At 45.9% G+C, this 15,610-nt stretch overlaps 1 protein-coding gene across 1 annotated transcript in view; it reads left to right on the forward strand.

Moving 5' to 3' along the window:
• asb3 (ankyrin repeat and SOCS box containing 3) overlaps positions 1–12,799 on the forward strand; it is a 22,858-nt gene extending 10,059 nt beyond the window's left edge. Inside the window, exons 2-10 of the mRNA XM_055150232.1 lie at positions 2,100–2,299; positions 2,433–2,606; positions 5,472–5,584; positions 6,790–6,922; positions 9,652–9,829; positions 10,311–10,532; positions 10,608–10,943; positions 11,259–11,392; positions 12,576–12,799. Coding sequence (XP_055006207.1) covers positions 2,101–2,299; positions 2,433–2,606; positions 5,472–5,584; positions 6,790–6,922; positions 9,652–9,829; positions 10,311–10,532; positions 10,608–10,943; positions 11,259–11,392; positions 12,576–12,754 — 1,668 coding nt within the window. The 5' untranslated portion in view covers position 2,100 and the 3' untranslated portion in view covers positions 12,755–12,799. The remainder of the gene's footprint in view (positions 1–2,099; positions 2,300–2,432; positions 2,607–5,471; positions 5,585–6,789; positions 6,923–9,651; positions 9,830–10,310; positions 10,533–10,607; positions 10,944–11,258; positions 11,393–12,575) is intronic.
• The last annotated feature ends 2,811 nt before the right edge of the window (positions 12,800–15,610 follow it).

The raw sequence follows: 15,610 nt of genomic DNA on the forward strand, positions 1-15,610 counted from the left end.
ACCAATAAGAAACAAGTTTTAAGTTCAATTTAAATGTCAAAGTCCTGGTTTAGTCCTGGTCTAGTCCTGGTTCAGTCCTGGTTCAGTCCTGGTCAGTCCTGGTTTAGTCCTGTTTAGTCCTGTTCAGTCCTGGTTTTAGTCCTGGTTTAGTCCTGGTTCAGTCCTTTCAGTCCTGGTTAGTCCTGTTTAGTCCCTTCAGTCTGGTTTAGTCCTGGTTAGTCCTGGTTCAGTCCTGGTTCAGTCCTGGTTTAGTCCTGGTTTAGTCCTGGTTTAGTCCTGTTTAGGTCTGGTTTAGTCCTGGTCCTGGTTCAGTCCTGGTTTAGTCCTGGTTAGTCCTGTCCTGGTTTAGTCCTGGTCTAGTCCTGGTTCAGTCCTGGTTTAGTCCTGGTTTAGTCCTGGTTTAGGGAACATAGAACCACAGCACGGTTCTAAAGTCCAAGTGTGAGTCACCCTCAGTTTTCGTTCAGCTCTGGTTTGGTTCTGGTTTAGTCCTGGTTTAGACCCAGTTTGTAGTCCTGGTTTAGCTCTAGTTTAGACCAGGTTTAGTTCTGGTTTAGTCCTGGTTTAGACCCAGTTTGTAGTCCTGGTTTAGTCCTGGTTTAGCTCTAGTTTAGACCAGGTTTGGTTCTGGCTTGGTCTTTTTCAGATAAAAGTTGTTCGTCTTTCTGGAGAAAAGGGAAGTGTGGAGTTTTATCTGTAAAAAACCAGACGATGTTCTTTCTGCAAAGAGTTTGTAATTTTACCACAAATTTACACTCACAGTGTAATCCTGCTCTGTCGAAGTCCTGTTTTAGTCCTGGTTCAGTCCTGGTTTAGTCCTAGTTTAGTCCTCAGTCCTGGTTTAGTCCTGGTTTAGTCCTGGTTCAGTCCTGGTTTAGTCCTGGTTTAGTCCTGGTTCAGTCCTGGTTTAGTCCTGGTTTATTCCTGGTTTAGTCCTGGTTCAGTCCTGGTTTAGTCATGTTTTAGTCCTGGTTTAGACGTGGTTCAGTCTTGGTTTAGTCCTGGTTTAGTCCTGGTTTAGTCCTGGTTCACTGGTTCAGTCCTGGTTTAGTCCTGGTTCAGTCCTGGTTCAGTCCTGGTTTAGTCCTGGTTTAGTCCTGGTTCAGTCCTGGTTTAGTCCTGGTTTAGTCCTGGTTCAGTCAGTTGGTTTAGTCCTGGTTTCAGTCCTGGTTCAGTCTGGTTTAGTCCTGGTTTAGTCCCTGTTCAGTCCTGGTTTAGTCATGTTTTAGTCCTGGTTTAGTCCTGGTTTAGAGTGGTTTAGTCCTGGTTTAGTCCTGGTTTAGTCCTGGTTTAGTCCTGGTTTAGTCCTGGTTTCAGTCCTGGTTAGTCCTGGTTTAGTCCTGGTTTAGTCCTGGTTTAGTCCTGGTTCAGTCCTGGTTTAGTCCTGGTTTAGTCCTGGTTTAGTCCTGGTTCAGTCCTGGTTCAGTCCTTGTTTAGTCCTGGTCAGTCCTGGTTCAGTCCTGGTTAGTCTGGTTTTAGTCTGGTTAGTCAGTCCTGGTTCTTGGTTTAGTCCTGGTTTAGTCCTGGTTAGTCTGGTTAGTCCTGGTTCAGTCCTGGTTTAGTCCTGGTTTAGTCCTGTTTAGTCCTGGTTTAGTCCTGGTTTAGTCCTTGGTTTAGTCCTGGTTTAGTCCTGGTTTTTAGTCTGGTTTAGTCCTGGTTCAGTCCTGGTTCAGTCCTGGTTTAGTCCTGGTTTAGTCCTGGTTTAGTCCTGGTTTTAGTCCTGGTTCAGTCCTGGTTTAGTCCTGGTTTAGTCCTGGTTTCAGTCCTGGTTTAGTCCTGGTTTAGTTCCTGGTTTAGTCCTGGTTTAGTCCTGGTTAGTCCTTTAGTCCTGGTTTAGTCCTGGTTCAGTCCTGGTTTCAGTCCTGGTTAGTCCTGGTTTAGTCCTGGTTCAGTCCTGGTTTAGTCCTGGTTTAGTCCTGGTTTAGTCCTGGTTCAGTCCTGGTTTAGTCCTGGTTCAGTCCTGGTTTAGTCCTGGTTTAGTCCTAGTTTAGTCCTGGTTCAGTCCTGGTTCAGTCCTGGTTTAGTCCTGGTTCAGTCCTGGTTCAGTCCTGGTTTAGTCCTGGTTTAGTCCTGGTTTAGTCCTGGTTTGTGTCTTTCAGGATGGATTTCTCTGAGGTCTACAGTGACTCCGTGGGCAGTATCTCGGCGGCTGCTCGGTCCGGGTCTTTGGTCCGAGTCCGGGACCTGGTTCAGTCCGGACTCAGTTTGGACGTGAAGGACAACCGGGGCTGGACCTGCCTCCACGAGAGCGCTGCTCAAGGGCACAAGGGCTGCGTGAGGGAGATCCTCCGAGCCGCCGGTGAGGAAACGTCAAGTACAATTCTGATCAGATTTAAATTAAAGCTGAATCCAGCGCCAAAAATATCGAAAGCAGATCGATACTAAAACATTCCGTGGATTTCCCGGTTTTCTTGTCCCGGTTTTTCCCGTAGCCTCGTCGTCGTCTCTGGATTTCCAGTCGTTCGTGGACGTTCAGACTCACGAGGGAGAAACGCCGCTGTTCCTCGCCGCTCAGAACGGACGCCTCTCTGTCGTCAAACTCCTGCTCCGAGCCCGAGCCCACGTCAACCTGCAGACCAACGACCTGTCCAGCCCCCTGTACACAGGTCCAGACCTGGACCAGACCCGGACCAGACCTGGACCAGACCTGGACTAGACCTGGACCAGACCTGGACCAGACCTGGACACCAGACCTGGACCAGACCTGGACCAGACCAGACCTGGACCAGACCTGGACCACGTCAACCTGCAGACCAACGACCTGTCCAGCCCCCTGTACACAGGTCCAGACCCTGGACCAGACCCGGACCAGACCTGGACCAGACCTGGACAGACCTGGACCTGGACCAGACCTGGACCAGACCTGGACCAGACCTGGACCACGTCAACCTGCAGACCAACGACCTGTCCAGCCCCCTGTACACAGGTCCAGACCTGGACCAGAGACCAGACCTGGACCAGACCTGCAGACTGGACAGACCTACCTAGACCTGGACCAGACCTGGACCAGACCCAGACCTGGACCAGACCTGGACCACGTCAACCTGCAGACCAACGACCTGTCCAGCCCTGGACCTGTACTGGACCAGACCTGGACCAGACCTGGACCAGACCTGGACCAGACCTGGACCAGACCTAGACCTGGACCAGACCTAGACCTGGACCAGACCTGGACCACGTCAACCTGCAGACCAACGACCTGTCCAGCCCCCTGTACACAGGTCCAGACCCGGACCAGACCTGGACCAGACCTGGACTAGACCTGGACCAGACCTGGACCAGACCTACACCAGACCTGGACCAGACCTGGACCACGTCAACCTGCAGACCAACGACCTGTCCAGCCCCCTGTACACAGGTCCAGACCTGGACCAGACCAGACCTGGACCAGACCTGGACTAGACCTGGACCAGACCTGGACCAGACCTGGACCAGACCTGGACCAGACCTGGACCACGTCAACCTGCAGACCAACGACCTGTCCAGCCCCCTGTACACAGGTCCAGACCAGACCTGGACCAGACCTGGACCAGACCTGGACTAGACCTGGACCAGACCTGGACCAGACCAGACCTGGAGACCAGACTGGACCTGGACCAGACCTGGACCAGACCTGGGACCACGTCAACCTGCAGACCAACGACCTGTCCAGCCCCCTGTACACAGGTCCAGACCTGGACCAGACCTGGACCAGACCTGGACCAGACCTGGACTAGACCTGGACCAGACCTGGAGTAGACCTGGACCAGACCTGGACCAGACCCGGACCAGACCTGGACCAGACCTTGACTAGACCTGGACCACGTCAACCTGCAGACCAACGACCTGTCCAGCCCCCTGTACACAGGTCCAGACCTGGACCAGACCTGGACCAGACCTGGACCTAGACCTGAACCAGACCTGGACCAGACCTGGACTAGACCTGGACCAGACCTGGACCAGACCTGGACCACATCAACCTGCAGACCAACGACCTGTCCAGCCTCCTCTACACAGGTCCAGACCTGGACCAGACCTGGACCAGACCTGGACTAGAACTGGACTAGACCTGGACTAGACCTGGACTAGAACTGGACTAGACCTGGACTAGAATTGGACTAGACCTGGATTAGAACTGGACTAGAAGTGGGCGAGACCTGGGATAGACCTGGACTAGATCTGGTTTAGACCTGAATTAGTCCGGGTTTAGACCTAGTTCCTTTCTGGTTTAGTCTTGGGTTGGTCCCAGTTTAGTCATAGTTTAAATGTGGTGTAGTCCTGGGTTAAATCTGGTTTAGTCTTGGTTTAGTTTTGGGATAGACCTTGTTTACACCTGGTTTAGTCTTGGTTTAGTCCTGGTTTAGACCTAGTTTAGACCTGGTTTAACCCTGGTTCATTCCTGGTTTAGACCTGGTTTAGTCCTGGTTTAGTCCTGGTTCATTCCTGGTTTAGTCCTGGTTCATTCCTGGTTTAGACCTGGTTTAGTCGTGGTTTATTCCTGGTTTAGTCCTGGTTTGTTTTAAAAGCCTCGTGTCCTCGTCTGTACAGTCTCTACTTGACTCTGGACCGGGGGTGGGCAAACTTTTTTGACTCGTGGGCCAAAAAAAGGTTCTAAAATTTGACAGGAGGGTCGGACCAGGAGCAGACGGGTGGAGGTTTTTGGTGATCCACCTCATAAGAGAAGAAAAATAACACGGGATACGTAGAAAACAACTCCACTCATCTTTACAGACGGGCTGAATACAACATAATCTGAATACAACATAATCTGAATACAACATAATCTGAATACAACATAATCTGAATACAACATAATCTGAATACATCATAATCTGAATACATCATAATCTGAATACATCATAATCATCATAATCTGAATACATCATAATCTGAATACAACATAATCTGATACATAATCATAATACTGAATACAACATAATCTGAATACAATAATCTGAATACATCATAATCTGAATACATCATAATCTGAATACAACATAATCTGAATACAACATAATCTGAATACATCATAATACATAATCTGAATAATCTGAATACATCATAATCTGAATACATCATAATCTGAATACAACATAATCTGAATACATCATAATCTGAATACAACATAATCTGAATACAATCATAATCTGAATACATCATAATCTGAATACATCATAATCTGAATACAACATAATCTGAATACAACATAATCTGAATACATCATAATACTCCGCTCCTCAACAAAGGTGAATGTATCTAGAGTGCGCCATCTATTGGGAAACGCCAGAATTGCAGGGAAAATAAGACATTAATGAGTTTTTTAAATTATTATCATTACTATTATTTATTCAAGTTTGGCGGGCCGGATTCAAAAGATTAAAGGGCCGCATATGGTCCCTGGGCCGTAGTTTGCCCAGCCCTGCTCCAGACTGTTTGGTGTTTCTGCTCATTGTTCGTCCTTCATGTTGTCCGTGTTGTGTTCGTGTTTCCAGCGGTGGACAGAGGTCACACAGAGGTCGTGCAGCTGCTGCTTTTGAAAGGAGCTGAGGTGAACCGGAGCCACACCGCCTCCTGCTGGACGTGTCTGCACCAGGCCGTCTACAAGGTCACACACACACACACACACACAAGGTCACACACACACACAAGGTCACACACAAGGTCACACACACACAAGGTCACACACACACAAGGTCACACACAAGGTCACACACAAGGTCACACACACACAAGGTCACAGACACACACAAGGTCACACACACACAAGGTCACACACACACAAGGTCACACACACACAAGGTCACACACACACACAAGGTCACACACACACACACAAGGTCACACACACAAGGTCACACACACACAAGGTACACACACACACACAAGGTCACACACAAGGTCAACACACACACACACAAGGTCACACACACACACACACAAGGTCACACACACACAAGGTCACACACACACAAGGTCACACACACACACAAGGTCACACACACACAAGGTCACACAAGGTCACACACACACAAGGTCACACACACAACTCTGTTTTTAAACACAGCTCCAAACTTCTGACACACAAATGTTTCTCCTTCTCGTTCTTTGTTTGGGATCAGCTCCACAAACTCGTCTTATTCATCTGGTTTAAAATCCTTTCATCTGAAACTCTCACGTCTTTGGGTTTGAATTTCACTTTGGGTTTAATTTCCTCCTGACAGAGACGACCAGCTCTGCTAGGGACAGAGAAGTAATCAAAATAAAACCAAGTTGTAAAATGGAATAAATGAAAATAATGTTTAATTAACAGGGGTGTAAAAGGTAAATTAACAAAAGACTAAAATATACAGAAAATAACCTAAACTAAGAAACAAAACAACAGAATAAACTGAGTTTTGTGCCACAAAAGGAATCACGCAGGTTTACACAAAACGAGTGGTAAAATTAAGGGACAAACATGAACTAAAACACAAGTTCCTCAAATTAAACCACAAAAACCCACAAACAGAATCGAGTGACCAAATCAAAAAAGGCACAAAACAGAACTAAACTAAACTCCACACACGAACACAAACTGGCAGACGGGGCACCGAGGCCAGCAGCCCCGAACAGGTGCTGATAATCTCCTTACATCAGGGGCGGAGTCTGCAGGTGAGGTGGGCGTCGACCTGCCCCACCAATCACAGACCAGGGCTCCCGCAGCAGGAATCAGGAGAACTCAGCAAAATCATTTAGAACGCACAAAACTAATTAGAACTAAAGCACTGGGGCCGTAACAGCCGCGCTGATGTTTTTTGTTCCCGTCCTCAGGGTCACAGTGACATCGTGGAGCTGTTGGTCTCAGTTTGTGACCTGGAGTCTAAAGACGATCACGGCATCACTGCTCTGTTCGTGTCGGCTCAGTACGGACGCTCCCGCTGCCTCAGGATCCTCATCGCCGCAGGTCAGAACAAACCACACTGACAAAACACATTGAACAAGAGTTTAAGACTGTGGTGCCCAGTACGTCGAGCTCCAAGACACTGTGGGTAGATCGAACTGTCGCAGGACTCGAGGCTGGTCTTCATACTGTTTTTTTTTTTTTTTACGATCTTGGTCTTGTTTTGCCATTTGAATATCTTTAGTTGAGGTTGGGTGTCTGATAAATGTGGAGCAGAAATCTTTAGGAGTTATGTGGAGGCACTGACTTCTGCGTCGACTCATCACAATCTGCCACCGTCGCCTTGTCGCTGTCGTTTTTAATTTATGGATCTGCGTCGAGGTCTCTGCGCCACCAAGTAATTCACTGCCACAACACTAGGAGGCGAGGATTTAAAACTGGAGTTCATTTAAACAAAATGAAGCGGGAAAGTGGAGTATCAGAAATGTTTGTATCTGAGGTGCATGTCTGTCGACTCAGACGTTCTGCGGAGAAGATTCAAGGCCACACAGACGATTTGACACACGACCATAAATTGGGCTTTAAGGAGACTAGTGCCCCCACTAGGGACCTACCCTTCCCNAGGTCACACACACACACACAAGGTCACACAAGGTCACACACACACACAAGGTCACACACACACAAGGTCACACACACACAAGGTCACACACACACAGGTCACACACACACAAGGTCACACACACACAAGGTCACACACACACACAAGGTCACACACACACACAAGGTCACACACACACACAAGGTCACACCACACAAGGTCACACACACACAAGGTCACACACACACAAGGTCACACACACACAAGGTCACACACACACACACACACACAAGGTCACACACACACACAAGGTCACACACACACACAAGGTCACACACACAAGGTCACACACACACACACACACACAAGGTCACACACACACACACAAGGTCACACACACAACTCTGTTTTTAAACACAGCTCCAAACTTCTGACACACAAATGTTTCTCCTTCTCGTTCTTTGTTTGGGATCAGCTCCACAAACTCGTCTTATTCATCTGGTTTAAAATCCTTTCATCTGAAACTCTCACGTCTTTGGGTTTGAATTTCACTTTGGGTTTAATTTTTCCTCCTGACAGAGACGCCCAGCTCTGCTAGGGACAGAGAAGTAATCAAAATAAAACCAAGTTGTAAAATGGAATAAATGAAAATAATGTTTAATTAACAGGGGTGTAAAAGGTAAATTAACAAAAGACTAAAATATACAGAAAATAACCTAAACTAAGAAACAAAACAACAGAATAAACTGAGTTTTGTGCCACAAAAGGAGTCACGCAGGTTTACACAAAACGAGTGGTAAAATTAAGGGACAAACATGAACTAAAAACACAAGTTCCTCAAATTAAACCACAAAAACCCACAAACAGAATCGAGTGACCAAATCAAAAAAAGGCACAAAACAGAACTAAACTAAACTCCACACACGAACAACACAAACTGGCAGACGGGGCACCGAGGCCAGCAGCCCCGAACAGGTGCTGATAATCTCCTTACATCAGGGGCGGAGTCTGCAGGTGAGGTGGGCGTCGACCTGCCCCACCAATCACAGACCAGGGCTCCCGCAGCAGGAATCAGGAGAACTCAGCAAAATCATTTAGAACGCACAAAAACTAATTAGAAGCTAAAGCACTGGGGCCGTAACAGCCGCGCTGATGTTTTTTGTTCCCGTCCTCAGGGTCACAGTGACATCGTGGAGCTGTTGGTCTCAGTTTGTGACCTGGAGTCTAAAGACGATCACGGCATCACTGCTCTGTTCGTGTCGGCTCAGTACGGACGCTCCCGCTGCCTCAGGATCCTCATCGCCGCAGGTCAGAACAAACCACACTGACAAAACACATTGAACAAGAGTTTAAGACTGTGGTGCCCAGTACGTCGAGCTCCAAGACACTGTGGGTAGATCGAACTGTCGCAGGACTCGAGGCTGGTCTTCATACTGTTTTTTTTTTTTTTTACGATCTTGGTCTTGTTTGCCATTTGAATATCTTTAGTTGAGGTTGGGTGTCTGATAAATGTGGAGCAGAAATCTTTAGGAGTTATGTGGAGGCACTGACTGTTCTAAAGGCTGAAGTATATTTCTGCGTCGACTCATCACAATCTGCCACCGTCGCCTTGTCGCTGTCGTTTTTAATTTATGGATCTGCGTCGAGGTCTCTGCGCCACCAAGTAATTCACTGCCACAACACTAGGAGGCGAGGATTTAAAACTGGAGTTCATTTAAACAAAATGAAGCGGGAAAGTGGAGTATCAGAAATGTTTGTATCTGAGGTGCACGTCTGTCGACTCAGACGTTCTGCGGAGAAGATTCAAGGCCACACAGACGATTTGACACACGACCATAAATTGGGCTTTAAGGAGACTAGTGCCCCCACTAGGGACCTACCCTTCCCTGGTGCCTCCTCGGCTCAGGTACTCCAAGGTCTAAACCTGGTCTAAACCTGGTCTAGTCCTGGTCTAGTCTGGTCTAGTCCTGTATCTCCCTCTAGGTGCCTGTGTGGACACCCAGGTCTCAGACAGATCTAACCCTGGTGTAAACCTGGTCTAAACTGGGTCTAACCCTGGTCTAAACTGGGTCTAACCCTGGTCTAAACTGGGTCTAAACTGGGTCTAAACTGGGTCTAACCCTGGTCTAAACTGGGTCTAAACTGGGTCTAAACTGGGTCTAACCCCGGTCTACCCGTGTCCGTGTTGCAGGAGCGTGTGTGGACTCTCAGGCGTCAGACGGAGCTTCTCCTCTGTTCTTGGCGTCTCAGGAGGGACATGAGGCGTGTGTGTCTGAGCTCCTCTGTCACGGCGCAGATCCAAACCTGAGCTGCAGCGCCGAGTGGAACCAGCTCCCTCTGCACGCCGCCGCACAGTTTGGACACACAGGGTACAAAAACACAATATTTATATATATTTATATATTTATATAACAATATTAATATTTCTATTTCTATTTATTCTTCACACAAACAGAATCCTCTGCACTGGGGCGTCTAAAATTCTTTTAACCAAACACAGACACAAACACAGGTCTTCACCAGACATTATTCACTCTGTCCACACTCAGGGTGTAAACTTGTCCTGTAGCCACAGCTGCCCTGGGACAGACTGACGGGAGCGAGGCCTTAAATCACTCACACACATTCAAACACCGACACAGTCACAGGAAATCAGGTCCAAAGAAAATCTGTTTTATATTCTCTAGATTAGAACCTTGTATTTGGTTCCATATCTGGCCAAAATATTTGGGTCCAAATAAATGAATATTTGGAGTTTGCTCACGACTTGAAACTGTCCCTGATGCAGAGTTCTGATCCAGGTTCTCTGGATGTTCTGTTGTTCATGTTCACTCCTCCGTCTCTCGTCAGGATCCTGCAGAAGCTGATCCCGCTCACAGACCGCTCCATAGGCCACGCCCCCGGACAGGTGAGCCCGCTGTACCTGTGCGTGCAGAGTGACCAGAGGGGGGCGCTGCAGCTGCTCCTCCGGGAGGGCTTCAGTCCAGACGCCCAGGACTGTGAAGAGCTGCTGGGCCTGAAGTCTCCTCTGACCCAGGCCGTGTCCCTGACTCTCACCGACCACCGCCGCGGGTAAGAGTCCTGGGTTAGTCCTGGTTTAGACCTGGTTTAGTCCTGGTTTAGTTCTTTCTTTCTCTGTTCTTTCAGTCTGGACTCGGTGAGGATTCTTCTGTCGGCTGGAGCTTCAGTCCTCAGGGAGACCTGGGCTCTGGTTTTAAAATCAGACCAACCGGACCTGCTCCAACTGATCCTGGACTTTAGGACTTTCCCCGGACTTTCACCCCACTGCCAGGTCTCTCTTGGTCCTGGTCCTGGTCCTGGTCCCGGTCTCAGTCCCGGTGTTGGGTCCAGGAGGTTCTTGTCGGAGCAGGAGGTGCAGGCTCTGCTGGAGGAGGCCGTGGGTCAGACTCAGACGGGGCTGATGTGGATCCCTCTGCTGCTGAACGCCGGACTAGAACCGAACACCCTGATGGACCAAAGAACGTAAAAACTAAAGAACTGATCTAAAAACTAAAGAACATAAGAACAGATCTAAAAACTAAAAACTAAAGAACATAAGAACAGATCTAAAAACTAAAGAACGTAAAAACTAAAGAACGTAAAAACTAAAGAACTAAAGAACGTAAAAACTGTAAGAACAAGAACTAAAGAACTAAAAACTAAAGTAAAACTAAGAACACTAAAAACTAAAGTAAAAACTAAAGAACGTAAGAACAGATGTAAAAACCGTGGCAGATGTGTGTCCTGAAGCTGCTCTCTTGACCCTCTGTGTTGTTGTGTTGTTGTGTTTTGTTTCAGGTGCTCAGAGGCTCCTGGTCCCGTCCTGAACCTCCTGCTCCAGAACTTGGACTGGTCCGGTCTGGGTCCAGATCTGAGACTCGTCCTGGACCGGAGACGGACCGAGCAGACCTGGGTCCCTCTGCCGCTCTTCGGTACCAAACACAGATTCACACACGAGAAAGAAACGGATTCATCTGAACAAATATGAACTAACGCTCTTCTCTCTCTCTCTCTCTCTCTCTCTCTGTCCTCCTCTGCTCTTCTCTCTCTCTCTCTGTTTTTCTCATTTCTATCGTATTCCCTCCGTCTCTCTCTGCTCTTCCCTCTCTCCCTCGTATCTCCTTTTTTTTTCTTTTCTCCTCCCCCCTCTCACTTCTTCCCTCTGCTCTCTCTCCTTCCTCTCCCTCCTTTGCCTCTCCTTGCCCTCCCTCTCTCCCTCTCTCTCTCTAAACCCTCCTCCTCTCTTTTCCTCCATCTTTATCTCCCTCCTTCTCTCTCTCCCTCCCTCACCTCTCCCTCTTTCTCCTCTCTTCTTCCTCCTCCCTCTCCCTCTCCTCCTCTCCTCCTCCTCTCTCCCCCTCACTCTTTCTCTCCCTCTTTCCCCTTTCTCTGCTTCTTCCTCTCCCTCTCCTTCTCTCTCTCCCTCCCTCACCTCTCCCTCTCTTCTCTTCCTCTCTCCTCCCCTTTCTCTCTCTTTCTCTCTCTCTCTCCACTCTTCTGTATCTCTTCCTCTTTCCCTCCCTCTCTTCTCTTACTCCTCCTCTCTCTCCTCCCTTCCTCTTTCTCTCTCTTTTTCTCTTTCTCCTCTCCCTCTCCTCTCTCTTTCTCTCCCTCTCCCTTTATCCTCCCGCTCTCCCTTTCTTCTCCTCCTCCCTCTTTCTCCTTCTCTTCTTCTCCTCCCTCTTTCTCCCTCTCTTCTCCTCCTCCCTCTTTCTCCTCCTCTCTCCTCCCTCTTTCTCCCTCTCTTCTCTTTCCCCTTTCTCTCCTCTCCTCTCCCTCTCTCCCCCTCGCTCTTTCTCTCCCTCTTTCCCCTTTCTCTCCTTCTTCCTCTCTCCCTCTCTTCTCCTCCTCCCTCTTTCTCCTCTCTTCTCCTCCCTCTTTCTTCCTCTCCTTCTCTCCTCCCTCTTTCTCCTCTCTTCTCTTTCCCCTTTCTCTCCTTCTTCCTCTCCCTCTCCTTCTCTTCTCCTCCTCTCTTCTCCCTCCCTCTCTCCCCTCGCTCTTTCTCTCCCTCTTTCTCCTCTCTTCTTCCTCCTCCCTCTTTCTCCTCTCTTCTCCTCCTTCTCTTCTCCTTCTTCTCCTCCTCCTCCTCCTCCTCTCTCTCTCTCCGTCTGTCAGATTCCGTCCCCAGTCTTTTTCACTTGTGCAGGTCGAGCATCAGAAAACTTTTGGGTTCGGCTTCGTTGATGAAAACTACAATTTTACAGCAGCTTCCTGTTCCTGTTTCGTTACATCACTTCCTGCAGTTCAGAGACGTCCAATCATCAGCTGACGTCTCCTCTGCACAGAAACACTGAAATCTGAAATATCTCTTATAAAATAAAACAAATTAATTTCACTAATGAGACGGTGACGAGTTTTATTGAAATGTTTCAGCTCGGTGTGTTTCTTCTGACACAAGTTACACAGGGTTTTTCTCATGAAATATTTAATTTTCCTTTAAGATGAAATAATAGTGATATATCTTCATTTATAAAGCAAAAATCAATACAAAAGCATACAAATAACAAACAAAAACAATGATGCAACAATTCAATTTATTATAATAAATCAATAAAAAGAAATAGAATTAAAAGAAATAAGGAAAAAAATCAAGGTAAATGAAGACCAACCAATAAAAAAATAGTCTTAAGAAGTGTGTGAAGAACCCCTCAGTCGTCCAGGTAGAATCCATGAGGAGAAAAATTCAGTTTGTCGACTGGACAAAAGTTAGTTTGGTTGAAGACGTTTCGCAGCTCATCCAAGTTGCTTCTTCAGTTTCAGAACTCGACAAACTGAATTTTTCTCCTCATGTCTTAAGAAGTGATTTAAAAGATGATCCTGATGGTACGAGTCTTTTCTCCTCAGGCAGGTCGTTCCAAAGCTGAGACGCCCCCAGACTGAAAAAGGCTCCAGCACCTTCGACCGGAACCTGGACTTTGGAACAGACATGGGGACCTGAGGAGCTTTTATTTTTTATTATTTATTTATTTTTAATTATTTATTTGAGCAAGGCAAAACAAAATCAACAACACTAACAAAAAACAAACCAAAAACAAGGATATGTACATGTACGTATTTGGGACCTGGTGTTCAAAAGAAGGAGGATGAAGTTTTTAAAAAAACGTATGTCTTACACCAAATGTTTTACACAAATGTGGTCAGATCTAAGGCTGAAGAGGAACAGACACAGAGACCTGAGGATCTGCGGCTCGTACAGGGTTAAAAGTTCTGAATGTAACTTGGTGCAAAACTTAAACGAGCTTTAAAAGTGATCAGTAAAATCTTAAACTCAATTCTCAAACACAAAGGAGCCAGTGAAGGGAAGTAAAACAGGCTCATGTGTTGGTGTTTGTTAAACCCCGAGAGGAGCCGAGCTGCTGCTTCTGAACCAGTTGGAGGCAGGAGACGGATTTGGAGTTGAGGCTGGAGAGCACTAACAACGAGAACTAATGAACAAAAAATTAAATTTAAGCTAAAACAATTAGGGTAGGACAGGATAACATTTTTTTTACTTTACCCTTGTCCTTTTGAGCAACAGAAATGGTCCCAAACATGAACGTGTACATATCCTTATTTTTGTGATGTACCTTGCTCAAAAAAAAAAATAAATAAATAAAATAAAAAATGTGAAGTAATAAAGAACAGATTCTAAAATAACATCATAATAACAAGATATAATTCATGTTTTATATTGAAACACAGGATGAGGATAACCACTCTGCCACCGCAACACATGGTTCAATTTTGCTGTATCATTTTCATTAAAGCTGCTCTATGTAACTTTTCTGTTTGAGGATTTGCCACCTTCTCGTCTCCATGGAGATCCAGTCTAATCCATTTTATTTCTACAGCACAGACCTGGTCCTTGTCCAGCTCCGGGTCCACGTACGGTACTTTGATCGACTCTGATTGGCCCGTTTAAGATCATTTTGAATTACAATATAAACATATTTTATCATTTGAGCTCATGCCTGGACTAAAGCTGTGTTGATTTTATTTTAGAGGTGTTTTTTTTAACATGTGGTTGTCAAAATATCCAGTACATATTCAATATAAATGTACACACATGCATAAATACATATAAACATACACAAACAAATATATTTTCGTTTTTGGTCATACAAACTAATAATAATGATAAAGAAGGTATGAAAGTTTATCTTTTATGATGGTGCAGAATCGACAGAGGCGGCGCTACCTTTAGGCAACAGCAGGCGGCAGCTTAGGGCCCCTGAACCTGGAGAGGCCCCCAAACAACTGTCCTCAGTGTCACTAATGACCTAAGAGCAATTAGATTTTCTCTTAATATAACATAAAATGAGAGTAGTTTTACTTTTAAATTAAAAACATTTAAAAAACCCATCAAAATAGAATCTGATTATCAAATTTATTTTAACTGTCAAAGCGTTCGCCCTTTCACGTTAGAATGGACGAGTCGGCTTCACCCTGATCTGAACAGAATCATAATCATAATCGTATGTAATGGATGTAAAGAAAAATGTAATCGTACAAGTTAAAAAAAAAAAAAAAAAGGACTTCCAGCTCTGGTTTTCAAGTAGGCGACCGAACTGGTAAGACAAGTTTCCAATCCACCATAATTTAAATAAAGATGTGTGTGTCTCAAGAACAACAGGAAAAAAATAAACAATAAATACACAAAAATACAAAAAAATAATAATAAAAAATACCCACAAAAACAACAAATGGTGCATTATAGTGAGGACCCCAAACTCAAGTTCACCTCGAGCCCCCAAATTGTTAACTCCGCCACTGATAATTGAACCGTGAAAATGAAAAATGTAAGATTTTATTTTATTATTTTTCGTTTATGTTTGTAACAAACTAATTATGATAAAGAAGGCGCAGAAGTTTATTGTTTATCAAAATAAGCAAAATGAGAATGAAGAATGTAAGGATTTTTTCATTTTTAATTAGTAATCATCTGTTATTTATGTTCTGACGCTGTTTAAATATAAAACATGAATTATATCTTGTTATTATGATGTTATTTTACACTCTTGTTCATTATTCCACATTTTTAATTAATAATCATCTGTTGTTTATGTTCTGACTCTGTTTAACCTACTGCCGTGGAATCCTACTCTCTGATTGGCTCTCAGCGCTGTCACTCACGGCCTCTGCGTCACTGATTGGCTGCTGCCACGCTGCGG

Source organism: Boleophthalmus pectinirostris, unplaced genomic scaffold, assembly GCF_026225935.1.
Source record: "Boleophthalmus pectinirostris isolate CB_2022bp ecotype Guang Dong unplaced genomic scaffold, ASM2622593v1 HiC_scaffold_14, whole genome shotgun sequence".
Classification (NCBI taxonomy): Eukaryota; Metazoa; Chordata; class Actinopteri; order Gobiiformes; family Gobiidae; genus Boleophthalmus; species Boleophthalmus pectinirostris.